Source organism: Chelon labrosus (genome assembly GCF_963514085.1).
Source record: "Chelon labrosus genome assembly, chromosome: 4".
NCBI lineage: Eukaryota > Metazoa > Chordata > Actinopteri > Mugiliformes > Mugilidae > Chelon > Chelon labrosus.
Genome location: NC_140340.1, coordinates 26,860,371 through 26,885,532, shown reverse-complemented (window position 1 = coordinate 26,885,532; position 25,162 = coordinate 26,860,371). Strand labels below are relative to the sequence as shown.

At 41.6% G+C, this 25,162-nt stretch overlaps 1 protein-coding gene across 1 annotated transcript; it reads left to right on the top strand.

The window, feature by feature from the left end:
- The first annotated feature begins 872 nt into the window (after positions 1-872).
- Positions 873-23,551, top strand: atxn7 (ataxin 7). The gene is made up of 13 exons (XM_084543634.1): positions 873-1,262; positions 2,600-2,694; positions 6,210-6,425; positions 6,621-6,689; positions 12,384-12,488; positions 16,657-16,933; positions 17,454-17,776; positions 18,672-18,754; positions 19,567-19,847; positions 20,195-20,384; positions 20,499-20,620; positions 20,785-21,931; positions 23,344-23,551. The coding sequence occupies exons 3-13, from the start codon at positions 6,218-6,220 to the stop codon at positions 23,359-23,361; spliced, it is 2,823 nt and encodes a 940-aa protein (XP_084399760.1). The 5' UTR covers positions 873-1,262; positions 2,600-2,694; positions 6,210-6,217; the 3' UTR covers positions 23,362-23,551.
- Positions 23,552-25,162: the final 1,611 nt, after the last annotated feature.

Sequence of the window (25,162 nt, the reverse complement as noted above, 5' to 3'; positions counted from 1 at the left end):
AGTAAAAATATGAAAGTGTGGGGTCCGTATTATTGGCGACAGCACAACATTTGACTTAATGCAGTTTAAAGTGAATAATACAATCTGTAAAGTGTGGTTGAATCGTCTGTCACTTTAAGGTGATTCGTTTTAAGAGAAACTGCATTCAACAACGCACATTTTGACGGATTTTAAGATAGAGCAGTAGAGATGAGGTTTCATATGTTGACATAATACGCTTGAGTATGGTCAAAATGAAACCTTTTGTTTTTAGGTACCTTATATTATCATAAAGAACATAGCAAAATAAATAGAAAAACTCTAGTTAGTTTGAGTTGTAAAGTTAAATGGTAAAACCCACAATGCCATTTAACGTATACCTTCTAAATGTACTCATTTTTTAATTGTTTATTATTGTTGTTTTTCTGTTTTGTAAAGTGTAATTGTTATTTGATTTCCGTGATATCTGGGAGGCTATTCCTCCACTGTTTGTATGCTGCTGAGAGTCGTTCCTAGCCTCCCCCCCCTTCTTTCCCCCTTTAGAAATGAACATCAAGCAACATGGGATATACAAAGTTAAATTCAAGGACATAATTAACATGAAGTAATATGAGGAATTAATTTTTTTAAGTCATGTCATGGGCTCATCGTTAAGTTTGATTTAAAAAGGAACCATTTGGGTTGGAATTTGACCATTTTATTTTGTCATTTAATAATGTTATTTCATATTTAAGATGAACTTAATTGCAAACAACATTATTTTATGGCATTGTATATTTTAAAACAAAGTTTAATAACAATCCTCACTGCTGTCAAAAAGTGGTCTAAATCTTCAGAAAAGAATGAAGTAGGAGATGCCTTCCTTGATTAGTTCACAAAAAAACTATAGTCCAAACCTGGGCCAAAAAGTAAATCTGTTAATTTTGTAGAATCTTGTACGCTACCACAATGATCTTGTATGTCATACATTTTGTATCACAAACCTTCCAGGTTTCACGATATTGTATTTCACTGAATGTATTGGAAACAAAAACAGTTTGATAATAAAGAAGCTGCTTTAACGTATCACGCCTTAATTTGCGTGCGTGAGTCCTGGCGCAGTGACGTCTCTGTCCCAGAATGCAGTCTGGTAAACAGACATGGAAGCACCAGGTGAAGACCTCCACAGAGGCTGAGCACTGCACTCGCTCTTTCCCACCGTCTTCTGTCTTTTTCGCCCATTGCATCCAGTTGATATATATCAGCCTGGTGTCACAGTCGAGTCTACAGCATCCAGCGCCTTGGTAAGCGTGAAGTTGCTGTCGATACGTGACGGCAGCCAATGACTTCTGCTGTGCTGTCAGGCTTCTGCCAGCTTCCTCGCTAAGGCTAGTCATGGCTGGCTACAGGCTTCAGCTAGCAGGCTAATGTAACAGTTAGCCACCTCTGCTGTTTAGTAACGTTTGTGCCAGTCGCAGACTCCCACTGAATGGAGCCTGTTTTAATGACACAAACCACCAGAGACACTCTGTCGCCTTTTTACGTACTGTATTTTGGGTTTATGATTACTTTGTCTTTTCTATATTTGAAAAAAATAAATAAGGACGTTAGTGTAGTTAGTGAGTAGAAGAGGTGAAGAAACGCGAGCCAATACAACTGCTGGTTCCTGTAAGTCTCTGCTAGCTACTGTTAGCTAGTTATCAGAGTTGCAGTTATTTGTCAATGACATGTACTTCTGTTTTGAAAGGAATTATGTTATCATCAGCCATCTTGCCTTTGACATATTGATCTCACAGAGCCCAAATCACAGCTGAGATTACATGTTTCATTGCAGAGACGAAATTTGATTTGATAGTCTAATAATAATATTCTGATAATTTAATCTTATAATTATACTAAACCGAGTCATCCATATTACTTTCCAGTAATTCTTCATGATAACTAATGTTGTTTGTAATGTGGATTGTTTTTATAGGATGAGTGAACAGTAGACCTCAGTCCATTCAGTTGAATGTATTACTATATTTGGTTTTTGTCATGATGATGAATTGACTGATATCTGAAGAAATATTATGACCAATTTGTACTGACACTGTGACATTTATTTTAACCAAATAATCCCTGTTTTATAGTCAGGACGCAATCAAACCATTGGGTTCATCTGTATGACTACAGAGCAGCCACTACTCAACGAGCCTGAAAGTGCTGTATATAGATTATATTTGGCATAATCGCTGCTGGTTGTGAAATTGTCTTGATATTCATTGCTGACTAGAGGTTAACGCAGTTTAAGTGTTTGGTTGGCTGTATAATAGTATAAAAGTAGTAATTATTCATGCTATTACACTCTTTTTTGGCTACTCACTGTTTCAGGGTTGTCAGATTAACACAACTAAAATAATTATTTTAGTGTAAGTCTCGGATGGCTTACTGTGGGTCTGGACAGGTTGTTAGAGGGGTTACCTCAGAAACTGGATTACCACGTAGTGTAGAAGATCTCCATGACAAGACCCAGGGAGTGTGTTATTGTCCCATTGTCTAATAATTCCACTGATTAACTGTATCCAGAAACAGCCCAGCAAATAACTTGATTCTGATTTGTTTTCGCTCAATTTATATGTGTATATTTGTGTGTCTTTAGATTTCCTCAAGTGTGTGGCGGCCAGCAATCTTCCAAACTGATGAGGATCGGCTGATTGAGTTAAAAATAAGTTCCTTGTTTCTTATTTTGCCAAGGTAAGATCTCACAGATACTTATCACGAAACCCAGTTGACAAATAGTTTTTTCTAATAGCTGTACAAGTACTTCTCTCTGTAGTGCTTCCAGAAGTTTACAGTGTCACCTACCTGGAGACACATTTGAGTTCAGTGTAGCGGTTGTTATTTTGTACACATATACAATGGAACAATGTTTTGTCTGTTTGTGGGCATCAAGCTAATGAACAACACCGACTAGTCAGTCAGGCATACTTAAGTGCTGGAGGAAAATGAGCTGGTATACAACAAAAAAAAATACACTGTGGCTCAGTTACGTGTCTTTAGCATGCGTCTTTGGTGATCCAATCACAAGTGCGTAGCGCCTCTACACAAATGTCTCCAACCACCACTTCGCGTCCCTTGGGGGACTAATGTGCAAACAGCTGCTGTGTCTAATTCACTGTTTGCAGTGGTAAAAGAAAAATCACAGGCAATAGAGATGAATAATCACCCTGGTAATTTTGGAGAACATATGTAACTGAACTTCACATGACTACTTTGCATACTCCAATATGAACACATAGCTAATTAACCACATGTCGATATCTTTTTTCCATGATGAAATTAGACATAGCCTATTCATATTAAAGATTTTCATTTGTTATTTCTTATTTGAAGTGATTTATTATTTAGTTTGTTGACAGTTGCAAGGACAAAGGTTATTAAAAGGTTCTCCGTACTAAGAAAAAGACAACACTTAAAGTGCTCTCACTCATAATTGTTGTCGGTTTTTTTTCCCTTTATGCAAGATGTCAATTCAGTAGGTGGTCCATCAATGTGGCTAGAACGCATCATGTGCATCACACTAATAAAAGAATGTGGTCACAAGTGGCCCAGATCACTTCCAAATATAGTCTGAGTGACTTGATCTCAAATGCATCCAAAGTGTGTCTTGGTTGTGTTCTTGGGCTTGCCACTTGTGATCGGATCAAATATGTCTGAACAGGGCCTCAGTTTTGCACTCTGTATACAAACAAATACCTACACCAGTCATTTGGAGCATAGCATAATATTGTGCAAACGGCTGCTGTTTCCAATGGGTCGCTATTGCTGCTGATGTTTCAGAACCGTGGTGTTTGTTATGTGTATGCACTGTTTACCGCAGGGAAAGGGAAAAGTCTACAGTAATAAAGGCCTATTTCTATTGAGGAAATATGGTAACGTAAATCAATACGGCTACTTTGCACACATGGATAATTGATCCCATCCCGATACAAGCTTTAGACGGAATTACTCATAGCTTACTCATATTCAGTAATTATTAAACTGTAGCACAAAACGAATGAAGCAAAACTCCACTTTTGCAAAGGATGTCACTTGAGTTGGTAATCCGTCAATGTGAGCCAGGACATTTTGTCTGGCTTTTGTCCCCTGAAGGTGTGCTGTGGTATCTGGCGCCAAGATGTTAGCAGCAGATCCTTTTAGTTGCAACAATGCTTAGGTAGATGGTGCATGTCAAAATAACATCCACATGGATGGCAGGAACCCAGTTTCCTAGCAGATCATTGCCCAAAGCGTCACACTTCCTCTGCCGGCTTGCCTTCTTCCCATAGTGCATCCTTCTTCCCATAGTGCATCCTGATGCCATGTGTTCCCCGGGTAAGTGACACACACGAGGCCACCCACGTGATATAAAAGAAAATGTGATTCATCAGACCAGGCCATCTTCTTCTTTGTTCCGTGGTCCAGTTCTGATGCTCATGTACCCATTGTTGGAGCTTTTGGCGATTGACCGGGATCAGCAGGGGCATCCTGACTTGTCTGCGGCTTTGCAGCCCCAAATGTAACAAACTGTGATGTGCTGTGTATTCTGACACCTTTCTATCAGAACCGGCGTTAACTTCTTCAGCAAATTGAGCTACAGTAGCTTGTCTGCTGTGTCGGACCACACAGACCAGCCTTCGCTCCCCACGTGCATCTGTGAGCCTTGGCCGCCCGTGACCTTGTAGCCGGTTCACCACTGTTCCTTTCTTGTACCACCTTTGATAGAGACTGACCACTGCAGACCAGGAACACCCCACAAAAGCTGTGTTTTTGGAGATGCTCTGACCCCTCGTCTATGCATCACAATTTGGCTCTTGTCAAACTCGGTCAAATGATTGCCCATTTTTCCTGCTTCTAACACATCAACTTTGAGGACAAAATGTTCACTTACTGCCTATTATATCCCACCCCCTAACAGGTGCTGTGATGAAGAGATAATCAGTGTTATTCACTTCACTTGCCATAATGTCATAATATTATGCCTGATCTGTGTCCATTTAACTGTTAAGCGATTTATTAGAAGGACACCATTCATTTAATATCAGAAACTGCTTAGAAGGGGGTTAAACTTACTTCATTATTAGGTCAGTCTGACAATTTGTGTCTTAAGAATTTCAGACGTATGAAAAAAAGTCAGACATAGTCAAGCACTCGATCATTCACGTAATATAGGAAGTAAGTCAGGTTATTCTCTACAAGAATCAGCCATCTTTATATAAAATGCTGTCTCTTTCAAGACAATGAAGAGAGCTTCCATTTCTTTCAAGCTTTTGAATATCACTGGTGTGGATCAGAAGTGTCTCACCTTGAAAGTGAAAGTAAAATCTTTTGTAACTGATTTGATGTCAGTCATGCATGTCTTTAAGGTATGCATGAAAAGTGTATAGATCTGTTTAGTTATTATCCATTTATCCATTACATCTATATGTGGAAATGTGTTTTTCCCGTATTCTTAAGTGTGTGGAACTCACTAAATACAGAACATACATTATTTGATATAATGGTTTTACACCAATGGTGACAAGACCACCACTATTGTATTGAAATGTTTGTACTTTTGTCTTTGCAGATCTTGTATTTGAATTTTTGAATGTGCACGTGTATGCATTCTCATTGCTTATTTTAGATAAAACATTTTTAGCAAGGATTGAAAATGAGGAATTAAATGTTTTGCTCCATAAAAGTTGCCGTTGCCATGTCTGCCATGGTGCAGGCATCCAGACATACTGTTTATTGTTTAGTAAGCTCAGACTGGAAAAATCATTACAGACAGTACATTTCACATCCTGTTCCAACATCAATGCAGCATTAATGCACTTGCAGTGAATGCTTACATACAGTAATATATTCTTAAACTAGTTTCTGAGATGGAATGGGCTGCATGACACCCGTTTTTACATTAAAATACTACGTATATGTATGTGCGGTGTATATCATAATAATAAACGAGATAGCCGGTGGGTGAACCGGAGCCAAGGACCCAGACACCTTCAGGTGAACTGACAATAAACCAATTTATTTGGTATAGACAGTGCGTTGTGTAAGCTTGGTACTTGTTGCTTGTCAAGTCACCACTAAAGCACGGATTTTTTTTAATTTTTTTTTATTTGTACGTATTTATTTGATGGGCGGGTGTGGCGAAACAACACGCGTTTGCCCGCGTCAATCAGTGAAAAAGTCCTCCTATCCCGAGCGCGACCAACGCTGACTCTCATGTTGTTACATTGTAGCGGAAAGAATGTCGGAAAGGGCCGAGGATGACGTCAGGGGGGAGCAGCGCCGAGCGGCCAGGCAGCAGCTGAAGCAGCAGCAGCAGATCCAGCGGGGAGAAGGCTCCACAGCAATGGCGACTGTTGCGGAGCGGAGATCATTGCCTAGTCCAGAAATAATGCTGGGACAGCCTTGGAGCGGCTGGGTCGACGCCGCCAAACTCCACGGCAACGACGGTGAGTTCCCCAGCGTCCCGAATGTGCGCGAGGAAGCGAGGCAGAGCGCGACAGTTGCCAGTCCTGTCCTGTTTTCTGGCCGATTGCATGCAGTTTTTGGTTGACTATGTAGAAACGCTACTGGTAGCAACAGCACGGGAAGGCGAGCAAGTGCAACTATTTATTTGTCTCTGTGTCGGATCGCCTTGTTTTCAGGTGCTGAATCGGAGGAAAGTTTCAAAGACTTTGGGAAAAATCGAGAAGCCATGCGTTTGTGCAGAGAAGGTGAGTGTTTTTCTCCCTTTAGGGCCAAAGGTGTATTTTGGTTCTGGGGGTTTGCACACATACACACACACACACACACAGGGATTCAGACACTTTACACGCGTCGTTCGTTCAAAATGTACTGTACATAATGCACGTTAAGAATTGACTGGACAACCGGATATGATAAGTGAAACGTGCCTGTAATTCGTGCGGTAGCTGACATTTACGTCTGCACCTAAAATAACTTGACGTTTAACAACTTAAACAAGCTGGAGTTGAGTGTAGGCCCCGACATAGTAATATCAGTATTGATTTTATCTTTGGAGGGTGTGTTTAATTAACTTTATTGTTCAGCATCCACATTTCTGCCATTTTACATATGAAAACTTCCATGTTTCTCATATCCCCCATACACATAACACCACGCAAAGGTTTGTTGCTTGAAGAGTTGCAAAGTAGCAAAGAGTTTATAAGTTGCTCTGCAAGATCAGTAGTCATACGTCAAAACCCTAAAGGCAAATGTTACTTTTAAACCAAAGATTGGGACATTTTGTGGTGCCCCTTCTTAGTCATGATTCTATTAAAATAATATGATATGCCCTGCTACTATTTTATAAACTGCTGCAATTGTAATTTTTATGTTAGCACATATTTGGATAAATATGGTAATATGTTAAACAAAATGTCAAATTTGAGAGAACTTTTTAATCTATTAGGAAGTATTTTCCAACCAACCACCACATTATATATTGAGGTTTGATAAATAAAATAATCATAAAAATAATCTTTAGTAGCATGGACATTACAAAGGCATGAAAAAATGTGACTTTTAAACGGCTACATAAAGAAATAATTGAATGTCAGCATTTACCTACAATACAAAAAAAATATATATATCAACCATTCTGACAACAAAGTGCTGATTATATTACTGTAGTAACTATGGTCTCATGCTACTCCAGTATTCTCTTTAAACCTGAAACATACTGTAGACTTGGACAGTTCTGACTGAATAAATAAAAGACATACCATCTAAATCCCACAACGTCAGAAGCACACGTCACATGGCATCTAAGCCACATGGTGACGTTTCAGAGCACTTCGCGCTGCAATTGTATTTTTGGAAACACCTCGATTAGCTTTAGCTGATTTATCCTGCTGGCAGGCCTGGATTTAGAGCAAGCTACATCACAAGAGTAAATTGTTAGACCAATAAAATTATCTTATTTGCTCCATTTTCCAGAGTCATAGAACACACCAGACTTCAAGAGTGACATAAGAATGGGTGTTTACAGGAAGAGTTGAGGGCAAGCTTGTTTGTTTGACTCACACTTAAGTGAATAATGAATCAGTTTTGTTATTACGGTGAGGAAGTGGTTTTAGTTTGAAGCTTTTCTGTTTAAAAATGTATAGCTGCCAAGATGGCACATTTGTTCTTGCATTTTACGCATTTCTGAAAACATCCATAGCTACTTTTAATCACTTCACAGAAAGCATTCTCTATCTCTTGCTCAAGGACACAAGAGCAGGTCATGTCACATGTGGCATCGCTGTTAATGGACAGACACTGGAGCGACTGTGTCACCAAAATTAAGACGCATTCTTTCCTTTGAGATCTCTGTCAGAGCTTAACATACAGTGGAAGTAATCATATTCTCTGTTCTGAAGTTCTTTTTGTTTATATAATTTGGCAGATAAAAGATATGCTAATTAAACACACAAACCATGAGGATCTCCTTCAGACACAATCATTAATTCTGCAGCCGACAGCAAAGCCATCTTTGTGCTGTGTATAGCCGTCCCAGAATTTGACAGGATACTGACTTGGGTGACTTCTAATATGGAGTACTTTTTGGATGCACGTCATTCCTGAATCTCAGCCTTCCTGTTGAGCTATGTATCTGCACATTGTATGAAGTCGTATCACACAGAGGAAGACCGTCAGAAACGATGACAAGCTTCTATAGTTTCATAATTTTGGTACCACCGTTTTGTCCACGTCTGCCCTTAGTTTTTTTTCCTCCTTCTTGTGTTGCTGTAAAGGAAAGGGTTAATTCTAGCCTGCTTGTCAGGGCTCTTATCTAATTCTGCATTTGCATTGGTCAAAAATGTGACGTGTGTGCATACCCTAAGACCCTTTCACAATTCCGGTAGCAAATGCCCTGGAGTTGAAGAAAAACTCAGCGTTAATATTGCATAGAATATTTGTGGCTCATACAGGGTGGAACAAGAGATGATGTTTAATGTGTAAGATTGATTTGGTTTGTGATTGGCCTGAAGAGCTTGCTTGCTTTGTCTTGAATAAATGCAGTTTGAAAGTGATTAAGATTAATGTATAGATCAGATCAAAGAAAGAGTTTTCAGAGGAAAGGATACAGAATGGTTATTTAAAATTCAATGCTGCTTGGTCACTTGACATGAAGCAGGGTTGAAGCATGTCTTCATCATGTAGCAGCATCTGTCACTGACTGTTGTCTGTTTCATGGGGCTCATCAACACATACTGCTCGTGGCAGAAGTTTGCGTTCATAGAAACTCTGAGTCCGTCTGTGTGTGCCTCTAGTAGGGGTATTACAAGTGGATGACTACACCTCTTCACCATGACTCACCACCAGATTCCTCCTGTGGCGTAGCTGCCATTCTAACACACAGAAGATGATTAACACACACGCACACACTGTAAAAGCATTCGGCATTAATGACTGATGAATATGTCACGCCGTCACCCTTTTTCTAAATTTTACACTGCCGTTGCCACACTAAGGGAAGCTGGCGACTGTAGTGCCACTGTCAGCCACGGGTCAGATGCAGCCAGCATATGTGGTGCTCAGAGGCAGCCAGAGCTGCTACGATTCCACCTGGATCATTCATCACTGCCATGGATAAGGATGCTGAAATTAACTGGACTCTCATTTTCTTCTCATGCTCACAGGCTCTCTCCCTCCTCCTTAAGCACTGGTCCTTTGCTCACTGTCTCTTTATCTCACTGAGGCCTCGGCCTGTTTCTCTGCTCTGTTTCAGTTTTTTTTTCCTGTTGCGCTTGTTTCTCGGCTTTTCTCTATTGTTCGTTCTCTTCATTCCTCTCCACTATGACTCCATTTCTTCCTTTCTTTCTATCATTTTCACCTCCTTGCAAAAGAAGAAAATGGAGATTGAGAATGGAGCAGACACAGTGGCATTAGACCACTTTTGAAGTCAGGCCATTTTAGCGGTACAGTCCAGTTGGTGCCAGTGTGCTGAATTTAGAGTAGCTAGGCTATATAACTTGGCTGCTTTCTTAGTTGAGCAACCCGTTTGGAGAACACTCCAAGTGTGCAGCAGCAGTTTCGGAATGAGTCTTGTTTGACCTTGCTATTGATCCTGAGAGGAAATGTGGTTTGCCTGGTGGATGCTGCAGTTCTTGTCCCGTTTCAATAAAAGATCTTAGAGATGGTGGAGTTTTAATGAAGAATACATGGGAAGTTATTGATTTAACAAATGTTTGCTCCTTCTCTGTATAAGTTCAATTTACTCCTGGCACAGGAGAACGGCTCGTAGACATGAAACTGACACGTAGAGGACAAATGTTGCCCAGAACGTTTAGGCCGCCATTAAGCCGTGGCTCTAATGACTTGCACTTTTGCAACTGGCAACCAGTGAATGGTACCTTCCACATCACATTTCGGCACTTGTTCTCTTTTCTCTTTTCAGTCAGATCCTTGCTTGTGCGTATCGGCAGTGTGGTTCCCTACTCAAGGTTTATATAATTTACATGCCATTGTCCATTAACTGAAGACATTTGCCTTTTCCAGACTCTGTGAAAGTAAGTCTTTTCGTTCCGCCAGTGTTGAAGGAGACACTTATCAAAGTGGCTTCAGACAATTGACACACATTAAGTAGCATCAGGCTTATCAAATTATCCACGCAAGACTGCCACTGACCTCCCTTACCAGGTAGATCCTTTTATATGGTCCTGCTTAATGGCCCTTATCCCTTCCAGACTCGGCCAATGATGTTTGGAGAACCCTTGACAGCCCTGGCAGAGTGCGTATTGGAGAGGGGCTCCACTTCTCTCCTCTTGTATCCTCTCCTCAGCTCAGCTCATCATAACGCCCTAGGCAATCGCTTAATTAGCCTTCTTAATTAGGTGGTTTCTGGTTCTCTGCGCCAGGGTAAATTTTGATCACATTCTGGTGAGAAGCGGCACTTCCTCTGATTTGCTTTACAGTGCCTTATAAAGCAAGAGGCTTAGTTATTTAGCGGGTAGAGAAGCTAGAATGAAGACATTGGTATTGCATCTTGGTATTCGTATTCGAGATTTCTCTTTTCTGATTATGTGCTTGAACGTTGCATCGTCTGTGTGGAATTATGGGAAAACCCACATCTTTCCATTTCCACTTAGAATTAAAGATAACCTCATACATTTTGGGTGTCTGCACGTTTTAGCTGACCTTAGGGGACAGATGAACCGTGACACGTGAAGAGGTGACCTTCATTACTGGTGTGTCTAATAATTTGTGACATTCATCTTTCAAGATTTTATAGACACAAAACATACATCTTTGTTAGGCATGCAGCCTTATTAGTTCTCACTCAGTTAAATGTTTGATCCGTGAAAGACCAGAGAAAGAAGCAGCCCAAATCTTAAAGATCTTAAAGCTGGAGAATGCAGGCATGGTATTTTTCTTTGAAAAACTTCTTAAATTGTTCTCAGAAATAGCTGTTTGTTTCTCATTTGGTTAACTTATCACTTATCAACTGCTGCTGCTGTAGTTGATAATTTTTTTGTCATTTTGAAATAGTAATCCATGTGACAAAACAGTCATTGTAACAATATATAGCAGCAAGAAAAACTATTTTTGTTTTTGCTTTTCTGCAGAACTGGACATAATGGTCTTAACAAGTATAGACAAAAAATTAGAATATTTTGTGCATTGTTTTCTACTCTGAAAATAACCTTTCCTTGTGCTGATGGAAAACAGGATTGAATAACTGGTTGAACCTCTTTTGGTAGCCAAAACCGTAAATTAGCATTGCTGGTAGCTGAGGATCATACCTATTGGCTTGAGTTCAGACCATGCCACTCCAAAAGGCTGTGTTTCTTTGTTTCTGATAGCCCCAGGGGAAAAACGACTTAGTTGTTAAAGTTTGTCCCTCAGTCACAGCTCCTACGTTATTATAAATTCACACCTGTCACACTCTGCTGTATGTTAATACTGTTTATTTGAATCTGGTAGACACATTCATTCTTTGACAGCAGGTAACCTTTGGATTACTGGCTTGGCCTATTTCCTTGTCCTTAACACTTAAAATGTTCTCTATGCTGAATGTAGACTCGTAAGTGCAGACTTTCTCACCAGGTTGTCTTGAGTGAACTTGTCAATTTAAGTATTCTTAATATGACTGTGTTTCCAAGTACTTATTATGCAACACAACGATTCTGAACTTCTTTCACAACCCGACCAAGTAATACTTTACTTTTTGTGGTTTGCTGTGTTTGTTGTGTTTATGAAATATAAAATATGCTATCATTAAGATGGAATTACCCTATATTGAGCTATCTCTGTGTTATGACAACAAATGATGGATGTTTCGGTGTAGATTGAAAGTAATGGACGATCTGCAGTTGGCAGAGTCGGCTGCCAACTGGGACACCAGGTGAATACAGGTCAGGTTTTTTTTTTGCTTCTTCTTGAGTTCTGCCCTGTCTGGCTGACTCTTCCTTTGTCCACAGATATGCCCATATTTGGCCAGTGTCCCGCACAGGACGACTTCTACCTGGTGATGTGCAGCCACTGTGGTCAGGTCGTGAAGCCACAAGCCTTCCAAGCACATTACGGTAAGTGTGATAACACACGCACACATAACAATGCGTGCCTTGTTGTGTGCATATATGTGTGTGTATATTAAGAGTCATCTTTCATGCAAATACAGAGGTAGGGCGCTGTTAAAGAACTACACAGTAGTTAGGAACGTTTGGACAAACCAGGTCTGAGGACTCCCTGGGGAAACGACTCTGTGGAGAGCTCCAAAAACCACAAACATACAAGAGTTTTTTTGTTTGTTCGCATTCACTCTGCCAGTAGCAACCTTGAATTGTCGTAATAGCCAGCAGGCAGTTCATATAGCACATATGCTCATGCTGGACTTCTGGCACTATTGGTCCATTTGTTTCTTTCATTGCAGTTTTTTAAAAGCCTATGTTACCAATTTTAACAGTGGCTTTTTTAAACAGGTTGCCGTTTCTGCATTCATTCATTCAACATACTCTTATCCTTGGACGAATCATTTCACACTGTTTTGATTGCATGAATTATTAGTTCTCACTCAGATAAATGTTTGATCCTTAGAAGGACAGAAAAAAATCTGATCACAGTGTCCTAAAGATCCCAAAGCTTAATGTGACAAACAACCCAAAACTCAAAGACATACAATTTCCTAATGTAAAAAATAATAATAACAAAAAGCTGCAGATCTTAACTACTGAGAAGCAGGGGAATACTGGCATAGTATTTTTTTCTATTTTTCTGTTGGTTAATATTGCTACTGTAGTTGATAATTTTGTAAAAGTAAGCAATGTGAAGAAACAATGAACATGTCAGTGTTCTTTTGTTTGTTTGCAGAACTGGACATAATATGTTATCTGATCTTAATCTCACAAGTTTGGACAAACACAATGTAGTTGCGCTAATTACGCAACTACAATTAGAATCTTTTGTGCACTGATTTTAACTCGCCATGGAAGCATTCTTTCAGCTGACAGAAAACACGAGTAAACCCTCAGATAGAAAAACTGGTCGAACCTTCTCTCGTACAAATAGTCTTGAACGGGCACTGCTGATTGCAGTGGAACAGACCTTGTCAAGATTCAGAGCAAAATTGGCACACACACGTCACTAAAGGTTCATCTAGGAATTGAGTTGTAAGAACCACAATGCTTCTAGGTCCCTGTAGTGTGGACACTAAAAAGAAAGCTACATCCTCCAACATACTTTATACGAAATAACATAATAAGAACCGTGAATAAGTTTCTCAGCACTCTTTGTATCGTCATCTCTAGCACTCTATACTCGTACCACCGCTCCAAGGGATGTGTACACATCTTGTTAACAGTATCCACAGCAAGTTTACAGTCATTCCCACAGCCACCGAAAGATGTGAGCAGTCAATTCCCTGTTAAATATTTGTCTTTGAGATAATATGAGTGACATCTACTGTGTCTTGTTAAGTAGAGCTAATGGTTTATAGTAGCAGGAATTTAGCTTTTCTAACTGTCAGAATCCTTTTCAGTGCTGTTTGTTCTCTGTGAAGTGTGACATCTATTACAGTTATCAGGGTCAGCCACAAGAGGGAGATATAACAGTTCCTGGTTAGAAGAACTGTCCGTTCAAGTGTCCACAACAATGAAAGAATGGACTCCTTCCGCACTGTTAAATATTATAGACTGATGCAAAGCTGCCAGGGGATTTTAAATGAGATGTAGACAAACACCAGAGGGCAATACGGTGCTTGTAAAATAAACCGTGCCGACATCACTGTAGATGACCTGGTACATCTTGAACAAGGTGGTAATATTGATGCAGTCTGTGCAAAATCTGATCCGTGGAGTGCCCACTATGAGCGGTGGTCATACAGTGATATCAAGATGTTTACTGCAACGTTCCAACCTTTTTCTCCTGATGAATATTTTTGTTCCTAAACTTATTGTATGTACCAATATAATGTATTAACGTTCTAAACCAAAAGATCTAATGGTGATTAAAACATAGGACACAACACAAAATCCTCACGTTTGACATGCTGGAACCAAAGGAACATTTTCTTGGTGAGCGTTTTAAAATGTTTTTACCTGTTCCAAGAAAAATTCAGTGGCCATGCTATCATATGTAGAGTAGGAGTGCTCCTGCTGTGTTTTACCCCCTCTCTTTTATGTCAAAATGGGAAGACCCCATGTAGTGTTAACACAGGGCAAAGGCAATGATCTCAACACCATTGAGACAGTCACAATATGATTTTAGCGTGATTCTTTGAGCCCATCTGTCTCCCGTTAGGTGTTTATGCTTCTCGACTGAGGTTGATCCCAGCAGGGGTGACTCTCACCACAGAATGGGAAGCTTCCAGCTCGTCTGCCGTTTTATGCATTCATTTATGGACTTGTCAGAGAAAGACTTCTCTCCTCACAGAGCCGGCCATATCATATGCATACAGACTCGCTTTTTGATCGTTTACCTTAAGCTCAAATAGCAAGAAACCTAACCATGGTATCTTTATAAGTTATTATTACCGTCAAGGTTATTATTGCAACTATTTTAGCTTGAACATGGTGTTTGTGGAGACAGTAGTAAGGTTGTTTTTTCTTTTCTCCCCCTCACTCCTACAGCCAGGGATTCCCCTCACCACTAAGCAAACTGTTTGACAACGTGATTTTAAGGCTCCTCCTATTTTTTTTTTATGTCTGCTGTTTGTGTTTCCCCCTCCACACCGTTGAGTCTAGTTGTGAATTCTTCTACCACTGCCGCTGGTGTTGGCTTTCTTCTCTCAGTGTAAACACTTTGTGGACAGAGCGCTTAGTGTCAACCAGGGGTTTCCTGGTGTGAGTTTGTGTGCAGGGTGGGCTGTTGACAGTGACCAGGACAAGACAAGTCAGCAGAGGAAAGAGAGAGGGAGGGAGGATGGCAGTGAAAGAAAGGCCTTTGGGTTGGGTTCAGCCACTAAGGAGAGGGAGGGAAAATATCTGGAGTGCGTAGTGAATGGGTGTGCATAGGGAGGCCCTTAGGTGGGAAAAGAGCACTCTTAAGAGCCTTATTCTTTGTGAAAAGAGAAATTAGAGGAGGCTGAACAGTTAGGTGTGTGTGTTATTCTGTGGAACGCAGCTGAGGGAAATGGGGAGTGGCATCATTGAGCAGGCATGTGTGTTAGTATTCCCTCCACTGTTTCTGCAGCTATAAGCCTCTTTGCGGATCACCTGCTGAGATTGAGTTTTGGCTTACGGTTTACTCCCCAGCTATACCATGAGGTTGTCCCTGTAAAAAGCTAGCTAACCACGCTCACCCGTCACTATATTCAGCTGTCAACCCTAAGGCTTTTTATCAAAAATTGTTTGTTCTCCCAATTGTGTGTCCTTTTTCTTTCTCATTCACATTATAAATGCTGTCATTTTTCAGCCTCTCATTCTCTGCTGTTTTGCCTACGACATTAGAGTGTTGACAACATAAGGGTCAGGTCAGACGTTCAGTAGCCCCTTTCTCATGAACTCATCAGCAGACACCTCGATTGTGTCGCTGTGGGTGTGTGTCATTCTCCACCTACTATCAGAGCAGCAGGAGTGTGTGTGTGTGTCTGTCTGAAGCCAGGGGCCCACTCTGTCTGCTGTTGCAAATTGAAGTGACTCATGAATCAAAATGCCTTCATGATGTTGCTGTCCGGCTTCTTTTTTTTTTTTTTTCCTTTTGTTTTTTCGTCTGTTGCAAATCATGAACTTCTGAATATGAAATGTGTGTAGTGGTGAAATTACTCAATGTTGTGGTACATTTGTTGTACATTGTTAAATGATACAAATAGCAGGGAACTTCTTTTGAAAACCCAAACCATATGTGATTGTCTGTGTGTGTTCATTGTGGAAACCACAGTATATTTGAACTAAAGGTATTTAGTTTTGGATGCAAGCTCTTAGTGATGTGATAAGTCCTTCTTCTATTTTTATCTTTCTATCCACGACTGAGCATCGTCCTAACCTTTTCTGCTGTCATGCTGCCTTTTATCAGTTTCCACAGCAGCTGTTTTAAGAAGCTCAGTCAGGAAATAAAGCTCTTGACCTGTTGGCTTGTTCTATTTCAGGCTGCGTTGGCATGAATCACAAATGCTGCATATTTGTTGTTGAGGTAACCTGCTTACCACTGTAAGAGGGAGATTTTTATGTTCCCATTTATTGAGTCTCTTTTGACTCATTGCCACATCATATTTGCTATTATGTTTTAATGCCACCCTCGTTTCTGCTTTCTTTCCAGAGAGAAGACACAGTTCACCCAATAAGGCAGCCTCCACCTCGCCCTTCCCTGTGTCAGGCAGGAACCGGAGTGGCGGCAGTGGGCTTGGGCCTGGGCTGGGCTCGGCGTCTGTGGCAGGCGGAGGCACCCTTAGCCGACCTTCCACTGCTGGTTCCAACTTATCCTCTGCTTTGTCGTCCTCCTCCAATCCCAAACTCCTCAAACCAGCCAAAGAGAAGCTGCCAGGCACTCAGCGAAGACCCCCTTTTGCCCCTATCAGGATTCAGCCGGACAAGATGTAAGTATCACTCGTATCAATACATGATTGTGTTTTAGTAACCAATAACAAGTTTAGAGTCTGAGAGACTTGATTGTTGATTGACAGTTGATATGACGTGCCCCATCTACCACTGTTTTCGATAGACTGTAATTATTGCATAATTTCTCCTGTGAAACACAGCTTCAAGAGGATGGGTAGAGATACTGTCGATTTCAGTTTCTGCTGAAGTAGTATATTATCTTACTTCCCAGAACTCTCCCAACTTTTAATGTTAGTTTTCTTATTTATTTACATTTATTGTCATTTACTGTCAAAGGGACAACCTAGGGCTGTGCTTAAGAGGAAAATAATATCTTTTTCTTAAATTTCTTCTACTCAAGCCTTTGATAAATGATCATATTAGATTTATGTTTTGTCCTCACAGCCCCATCCTTACGTCCACATCTGTCTCTTACCATGCGCTTCTCACTGCCTCCGTGTTTCTAACTCTCAGCTTCCTCCTCGCTGCCCTCTTCATCTCTGTAACCTTCTCTTCCAGCCTCACCCCGGCTGTCAAGGTGGAGAAGATCCATCCGAGGGTGGACTCGTCAGCTAAGCCGGTGCAGGCTTCATCTGCCCCCACCACCACCTCATCCTCCTCTACATCCTCCTCTAGCACCACTGTGAGCTCCAACACTACCGCCATCACGACCTCCTCATCAGTCCATAAACCAAGCCTTAACTGTTCCACCGTACCAAAGCCTCCATTACTGGCACCTGGCCAGATTCCCAATGGCAAGGGCCACCTCTCTGTCCTCTCAGACAAGAAGCAGGACAGCAGCAGCACCAGTAGCAGACGCCACCTTAACAAGAGAGTGACAGGTCAGCTGAATGAGGGGAACTCTGGGATGGGAACTATGGTTGCAGTTTTGTGCTTTCAGTATTTTGCATTTTGGGTCTGTTGTGTGAACGACGTTTAGATTACAAATATTTCAATCCTGTCTCATACTGCTTAGTTTTCGCTTTAAATAGTTTGTTTACTCCAGACTTGCTAAGTCCATTTCATAACCGGATGAAGGACAATTTAAGATACTTTCTATCAGTTATCTATTTTGTTGGTGACAAAACAACTGACTAAAGGTAGCATTTGACTAAGTTTTCAGAGGGTATTAGTGATGTTCACTACTAGGCTTGCCACGATTATCACGTAATTGCCTGATTGCTGTTATTTGAGCTAACTACGGTCATTTTGCACAAATGTATCCGTTCCCCTGTTTAAAACAAAACAGCTGGATGAACTTAACATAAATGTTAGTTTCCATTACAGTTATGAGGAGGCAGTTTCTCGTATTTGTTCTCAAAAGGTGGTGGTCAAAGGCGCTAGTACCACTCATGTAAAAAACATCAAAGGATCCATCACCCCACCCAATTTGCTGAACTGTTAAAGTTCCAAACAGGGAATTAATTATTGCAGAACCTTTTAGGATATAAACATGGCAATACTAAATTGAGCTCGTTAGTTGACCAGTTGGTGTTTTCTAAATGCGGCATATTGCATTTGGAAAAATGAGCTTTAACAAAATGCTGCTAAAGTTTGACATGGGCAATTAATGCACCATGGGTACTATACTAATTCATTTCTAGTAAACACGAACTCAGAAGGTTCCCTACATGCTAGTTCTGCTATTATTTTGCACAACACAATTTATTATTTTAGCTTCGATAGCAGGTAACAGTGTATGTATGTAAGAAATGTTCTTTTCTTTCATTCTTTCAGAACGTGAGTTCAATCCAGATATCCACTGTGGCGTTGTGGATATGACGGCTCGGAAACCCTGCACAAGATCCCTAACATGCAAGGTAACCAGTCTCTACCCTGCTTTGTGCACCTCAGTAATGTATATTATTTAAACACAGGGTTGATAGTGCTCTACAGTTATATGCAGTGATTCGTGTTAAAGGATAAAATCCAGTCTCCATTTTTGAGTACTGCCTTGTACTCTGGAAATTGAGTTAGTTCATCCCCACAAAGTAGGAGAGGGGTACAAGAAGATATCAAAGAGGTTTCATAATTTTCTCATGTAATTAAAAAATATTTATGACAGATTGTAAAGGAAAAAATACCTCTCCAGCTATTGAAGCAGTGGTATTGTTTTAATGATGCTTAGGGCTTCTGTTAGAGCCAGTGGCATAGTGGAAATGTCACAGGTAAAAGGAGGCATAGATTAAGTTAAATACCAGCAAAATCTAGAAGCAAATAAGAAGATCAAGACGAACAGAGAATGGCTTCTACAACAAATGGATGACACCTCAACATCCTCACGAGATTACCACAAGATGTGAAACTGAAGCTGTTTCATGGCCCTCTCAGTCCCCTGATCTGTACATAATTGAAAATTTGAATAGACCTCTAAAGGGCAGAAATCGCCCAAATGTGAATTTACTACACAAGGGAGGGGTTGTGAAGTACTGACCATGCAAATATGATTGAATGTGTCCTCTTTCACGTTATAAGTTTTGGAAATCATCTTTTGTTTGCTTAGCTATTCACGGTTACACAAATTTTGACCAGTGGTGCCGCAAAGTTCCACATAATCCATCAGAGATGTGTCTGTCATAGACAAATTGTAATACAATTATCACATTTTATTTATCCCATATTGTCCCAACAGACACATTCCTTAAGCCAACGGAGGGCGGTGCCAGGGAGAAGGAAACGCTTTGACACATTACTGGCGGAGCACAAGAACAGAGCAAGGGAGCGGGAGAGGGAGCGAGAACTACACCAACCCCATTCCCAGCAAACCCCCCCTCTCAGGGACCCACACCCCTCCTCCCATCTCACTGCTGGCCATGATGCCCACCAGGTGGCTCATGGCAACAGCCCTGCCCCAGATGCCAATAAGCCTTTGACACTTGGAAAGCCCAAATTTCACAGCCCTGTTCTTCCACGGTGAGTGTTGCTGCATAATTATTCTGTCTCCACACCACCCACAAATGTCCCACAAAAAACCTAAACTCACCACCAGTCATTTAGAAATCTAAAGAGGCCACTTGGATGAGTAGCGAAACATCTTCACGAAAACTCAAAGTCCAGTTGCGTTGATTTTAGAAACACATTCTTTCTAGTTTAAGTTTGTCATAGTTTTATTACATGTAGTGACACCATACCAGCTAGCATTTCTCACTGTGAAGTGGAACATGGTTACAGTGTAGCATTTTTCACATATGCTATGTGGGTCTCTGAAGTAGCTCACATTATTAAGGGGAAAGTTACCTGAAACTCTATCTGTACGTCAGACTAAACAGCAGTCACGGAGGTGGTACTTCCGGAGACCCTGCAGTAGTCCACGAGTCACTACACCATCCCCAAACTACCCCTGATGGTTTTTCCAGACCCTCCAGCGATGAGGGTGAGAATGAGGAACGTGAGGACAACTCTGACAAACTGGACTGTCACTATTCAGGTTATCACCCTCGACCGGCAGCTGTAAGTGCACTTGATCAATTGTTAGCCACAGACAACCTTTCTCTCTGATACAGAAAATAAATATTCAAGGACTGTAGATTTTTTTCCTCATCTGATCTCCACTTCTTTTCCCAGTACTGTACCTTTGGAAGTCGACTGTTCGGGAGAGGCTGTTACTCCTTTGAGCGACGATGGGACAGAGTGCGATGTGCCCTGACCACAATGATGGACAAGCATGTAAACTCTCAGATGTGGAAGTAAGTCTGTCTGTATTAGGTCAAGTATCTTGTAGTAGTATATCAAGTGGATGCATAATGGAAATGATTTTTCAGAACCCCTCCTGAAGTAGTCATGTGATGTTTGCACAAAGACATTTTAATATCAGACTGTCTGAACTGGATGATATTCATTCTTATTGCAGGAAAATCCCCTTGGCCTTGGAGAACTCCTCCTCTGTTGCACCTACCCATAGGACAAGCACAAATTCCCATGGTAGCACTCCCTCTTCAGGCTTTCTGGGCCCCCCTGCCACCTTGTCCCAGACTCCTTATAGCCAGTCATATGAGGGCAAGTCAATGCTCTCCTATGGGACCACCTTAAATGCCCGAAATTCCCCACAGGGCGGTGCTGAGCACCCGGCCTATGGCACCACGCAGGCCAGACAAGTGTCTTCGTCGCCGCAGATGCCTTCAGCCCACTTGTCCTCATCCTCTTCTTCTTCAGCTCCTTCCTTAGCCTCAGGCCGGGCGCTTAAGTCCCGTTCCTCCAGCACTACCAAGTCATCATCGTCCTATAGGCCCAAGGACATCTCTGCCTCCTCCACTCCTGTCATCCCCAACTCCACGAGCGGAGGAATCACTGGAGCTAACAGTAACAGTAGCAGCACCAGCTTCAGCTCGGGGAAGAAGAGGAAGAACAGCTCCGTCTTGTCTTCATCCCATAGCTCCTCTGAATCCTCCTCTTCGAATGCCAACATTTCTTCCTCCTCCTCCTCTTTGAAGAAGAACTGTGCAATTGTCGGCAGCTCAGGGAGCACCTACCACCACGGCTCATTAGGTCCGTCACCCTCGTCGTCATTATCCTCCTCTCACAGTGGAGTTCACAGCGTGGGGCTTAACTGTGGCCCTACTGTGCGGACCAACTCACTTAGTCTAAAGGCCGAGCCTTCAGCAGGTGGCTCCTCTGGGCCACCTGCACGGGGTCCTCCCTCAGGCAGCCCTGCAGAGTCCATCAAGCGTATGAGTGTGGTAATGAACAGCAGTGATTCAACCCTTTCCCTGGGGCCTTTTGTTCACCATCAGTCCTCATCCTCATCTGACCACCACACCAGCTTTAGTCACCACTCCTCAGACGGGCGCTTGGAGACCAAGAAGCGCAAAAGCTCTTCTGCCTCTGCTGGCATTTACAGTGGAGGTGGGGGAGGAGGCCTCGGAGGAGGAGGTGGGGGACCAGGTGGACCAGGTAGACCCAAAGTGGCCAAGTCTCCTGCCATTAACAACATCCATGGGAAGCATGGGCGGAGCATTCCAGGGACGCCAGGTCTACCGAACAACTCCCATTTACATCAGGTTGGTTTTGTACTGTACCAGTCAGCATGTATTTTATAACAGTGGAGGAGATGTGTTTATGTTAGAGGTTAAAATCTTGCTTGGCTTTGACATATTCTTTATGCTGTGTATTTTAGCTGCACTATGAGCTTTCATTTTGACATTTTGCGACAGTTAAACAGGGTAAATCAGGATTAAACAGGTGAACGGATGTTAATATTTGATTGTCATCTGATGATTTTGTCTTTTGCAAGTAAATTGGTTTATCAGTGAATCTGATGCAAGATGCAAGATTTTCACTGCTGGTGACTTCTCAAATGTGCAACTTAACTTAAACTTAACTTAAATGTGCTTTCTGCAGTTTTAGATAACTGAATTGGATACAAAAAATACAATAAAAAATAGTAAATTGGATGCAATAATGTTTGACAATACTGGTCAGATGACGTGCTAGCCGTTTTTTGAGTTTTCTGACTGCCAGACACTAAGTAATGAATAATAAAAAAATAAAAAATAAATCAGTACGTTACTTTATAATAAAAGTAATTAGCTGAAAACACCTTAAAGACGTTCAAAGAAGACTTTCTGTTTTGTCAAAACTGGGAATCCATTAAGCAGCAATGCTGTAACCTGTAGATATTTTAGCCCTGCTTGCCCCCTACCCCCTGAAACATTTTCATTATGCTGATAGACTTTCAGCTACCTATCTCTATTGACCAGCCATCATTTTAGGCTAATATTCGACGACCTCTATAATGAACTAGCAGATAAATGGATCAGGTGATGTAAGAATCGCAAGATCATTTCCTGTCGTACACTCAAAATGGACTCAAGCCCCAGATAGTGTGTTTGCTTGTCCTAGCTGCTGGTCTGGAGTAGTAGAAGATAGCGGAGCACCCACAGAGAAAGTACCACAAACTTGTTCCTTCCATGCTATGTATGCCAGCCTTTATTCTGTGAACAATCGACTTTTGTCTATTGTTACAAAAACAATGTTCACCATACACCTTTCTGCCAACTATCCAGGTGCAGTATTCATGAGCAACTAATGTGTAAAAAAAAAAAAAAAAACACATCACAGTGAAGTCTTTATCAGAAACAAAATAAAAATCTTCGAAGCAGCTTGACGCCTTGTGGTTGGTATTAGCCAATAGCGCTTCTCTTCTCTTGATTGGCTACAAAAATGCTGATCGGAGCTCCTGTACATTTTTGCTCAGATATTTTAAAGCTTTTAGTACCTGGTCTGTCTATGTAATTATAGCATGTAGTCAATTAAGATCAACGTCTTCCACTGATAGAAATTCTATGTCCCACGTGCCTACCTATAATTAGTTACTTTTGCTAACTGCTGTTAATATTTAAACTGCAGGACGTATTGTACAGACAGAATTAACAGACATTTTAACAGATTGTTTTTTCTCTTCTTTCCCCAGCCAAAGGCTCGTCCCTGACAGCGGTGTCTGGCTTCAGTGTATGAAACTGGCAGGCGGGCGGGGAATGGTCCGGAGCGGTCCGCTTGCTGCTCTGGTCTGCACGAGGCCTTCTAAAATCAGACCCACATTACTCTCAGCTTCCCACAATCCTCAGGGTGGAGATGATCTGGGCTGCCCAGTGAAGTAGATGTGGTCCTTACTATTTCTCCCAAAGCCATGTGTGGGTGGGTGGGCGGGCGGGTGGGTGGGATGGACAGGGACACTGGATGGGGACAGTGTGGAACGCCAGGGGTCTAATGAGCGAGCCAACGATCCCTCACGCAAGTGCTGTCCCACTAATCTGAGAGGTCTTCCTGTCTTGTTGGAGGTAGGCCGAACAGTTGCAACAGCCATTGTTCTTTTGGTTAAAAGCTCATGGGTTCAGGTTAAGGGCTGCCGCAACAAGCCGACATGATGCTGAGCAACTGGGGAGACAAAAAGCCCATCTCTTCCGTGTTTGTCAAAGAGTGAGTGTGTGAATGTGCGCGTGTGTACAAGTATTTTTCTCATGTCAGATTCTGCTGGACTACTGGAATTTCCAACTTAATTACACCCCCAGCGCCTGATCGCAGAAGCCTTGCAAGGAGAGCAGCAGGAGGATCAAACTGTTACTCGCAACACCTTAAAGCAACACACGATCCTAGTGGTTTCACTTCAGTCATTCGGTGACTCTCTGGTGACATGTTTAGTGACCTCGGCTTACATGCAGTAGCCTGAGACGAGCCCATAGGGATGATCGGATCTATTCTTTTGATTACCCAGAATAATTATGCAAGTGTTACCTTTTTATGATTTCTTATGAGCTTTTTACACTGAACTACAAAGAGTCTTTGTAGACTTGGTGAAGACGGTTGTGCTTTTAATGTGAAAAGGACACCTGACGTGCCCATCCGATTGAATCTTTTGTCAGAGAGAGAGAGCTTGGTCTTGAGGACACCTGTTTAATATTCTGAATCTTTGTGAAAAATCATAGCCAGAGCAGACCTACCCCCAACTGTGAACAGCACTAAATAACTACTTTCTCCGCAGGCACAGCTTCTTTGTCCACAAAGCTAGCCAAAAGCTGCTATCAGCCTTGCCAACTACTTTTGTTTCCAAGTAAAGGGTGGGAAGTCTTGTTTATGAAGTGGTGATGGTGCATTGTGGATACCAAGAAAACCTGTGCAAGCTGTGTTATTGCCACAGCTTTACCTTCTTGTTACCCATAGAGCTGCGTGAAATCCATAACTGCGTGTGGGCGGATGTGAATTGTAATGTTTTATTTTTCCTGCGCAGGGAATCAGGTATGGTACGTCTTAACTGGAGTAAACTTGCACGTCACCTGTCTTCTGTGGGTCCCTCCATTTGTGTAACCACTATCCAAGCTCTGGATGTTAAAGTTTTAACGCCTCGCTGTAACACTAGGTTGTGATGAGAAGGGATTTGTCACAGTAGCAAGGCAGTACACTCTATTCCTTTATCAAAATGGAGTCTTAAATCAGGCAATACCCATCTTGTTGGGATATTGGAGCAGTCTGTGGTGAGTTTAAAGGTGCGAGATTCATGGAGATGGCTTCACGGGATATATTTGAACTTTTGGCAACACATGTTGATTTGTCAGTCAACATCCATTGATGTCAGATAGCGTGGAAAAGTAGAGGAGGATCTTAATTTAGCTTGTAGCCTATGTATCAAATAAGTACTGAAGTATCCCTATTTGAGAAAACATATTTTGTTAACCAATTGTACATAGTAAAATATGTATTTTTGCACAGGCATTTTTCGTACATGCTGAATTTTT

Bases quoted from the DNA above. Each gene is read 5' to 3' on its own strand.
- atxn7 (XM_084543634.1), top strand. From the start codon at position 6,218: ATGTCGGAAAGGGCCGAGGATGACGTCAGGGGGGAGCAGCGCCGAGCG. The intron at 6,690-12,383 runs GTGAGTGTTTTT...CTTTGTCCACAG, and splicing joins CATGCGTTTGTGCAGAGAAG to ATATGCCCATATTTGGCCAG. The intron at 18,755-19,566 runs GTAACCAGTCTC...TTGTCCCAACAG, and splicing joins CAAGATCCCTAACATGCAAG to ACACATTCCTTAAGCCAACG.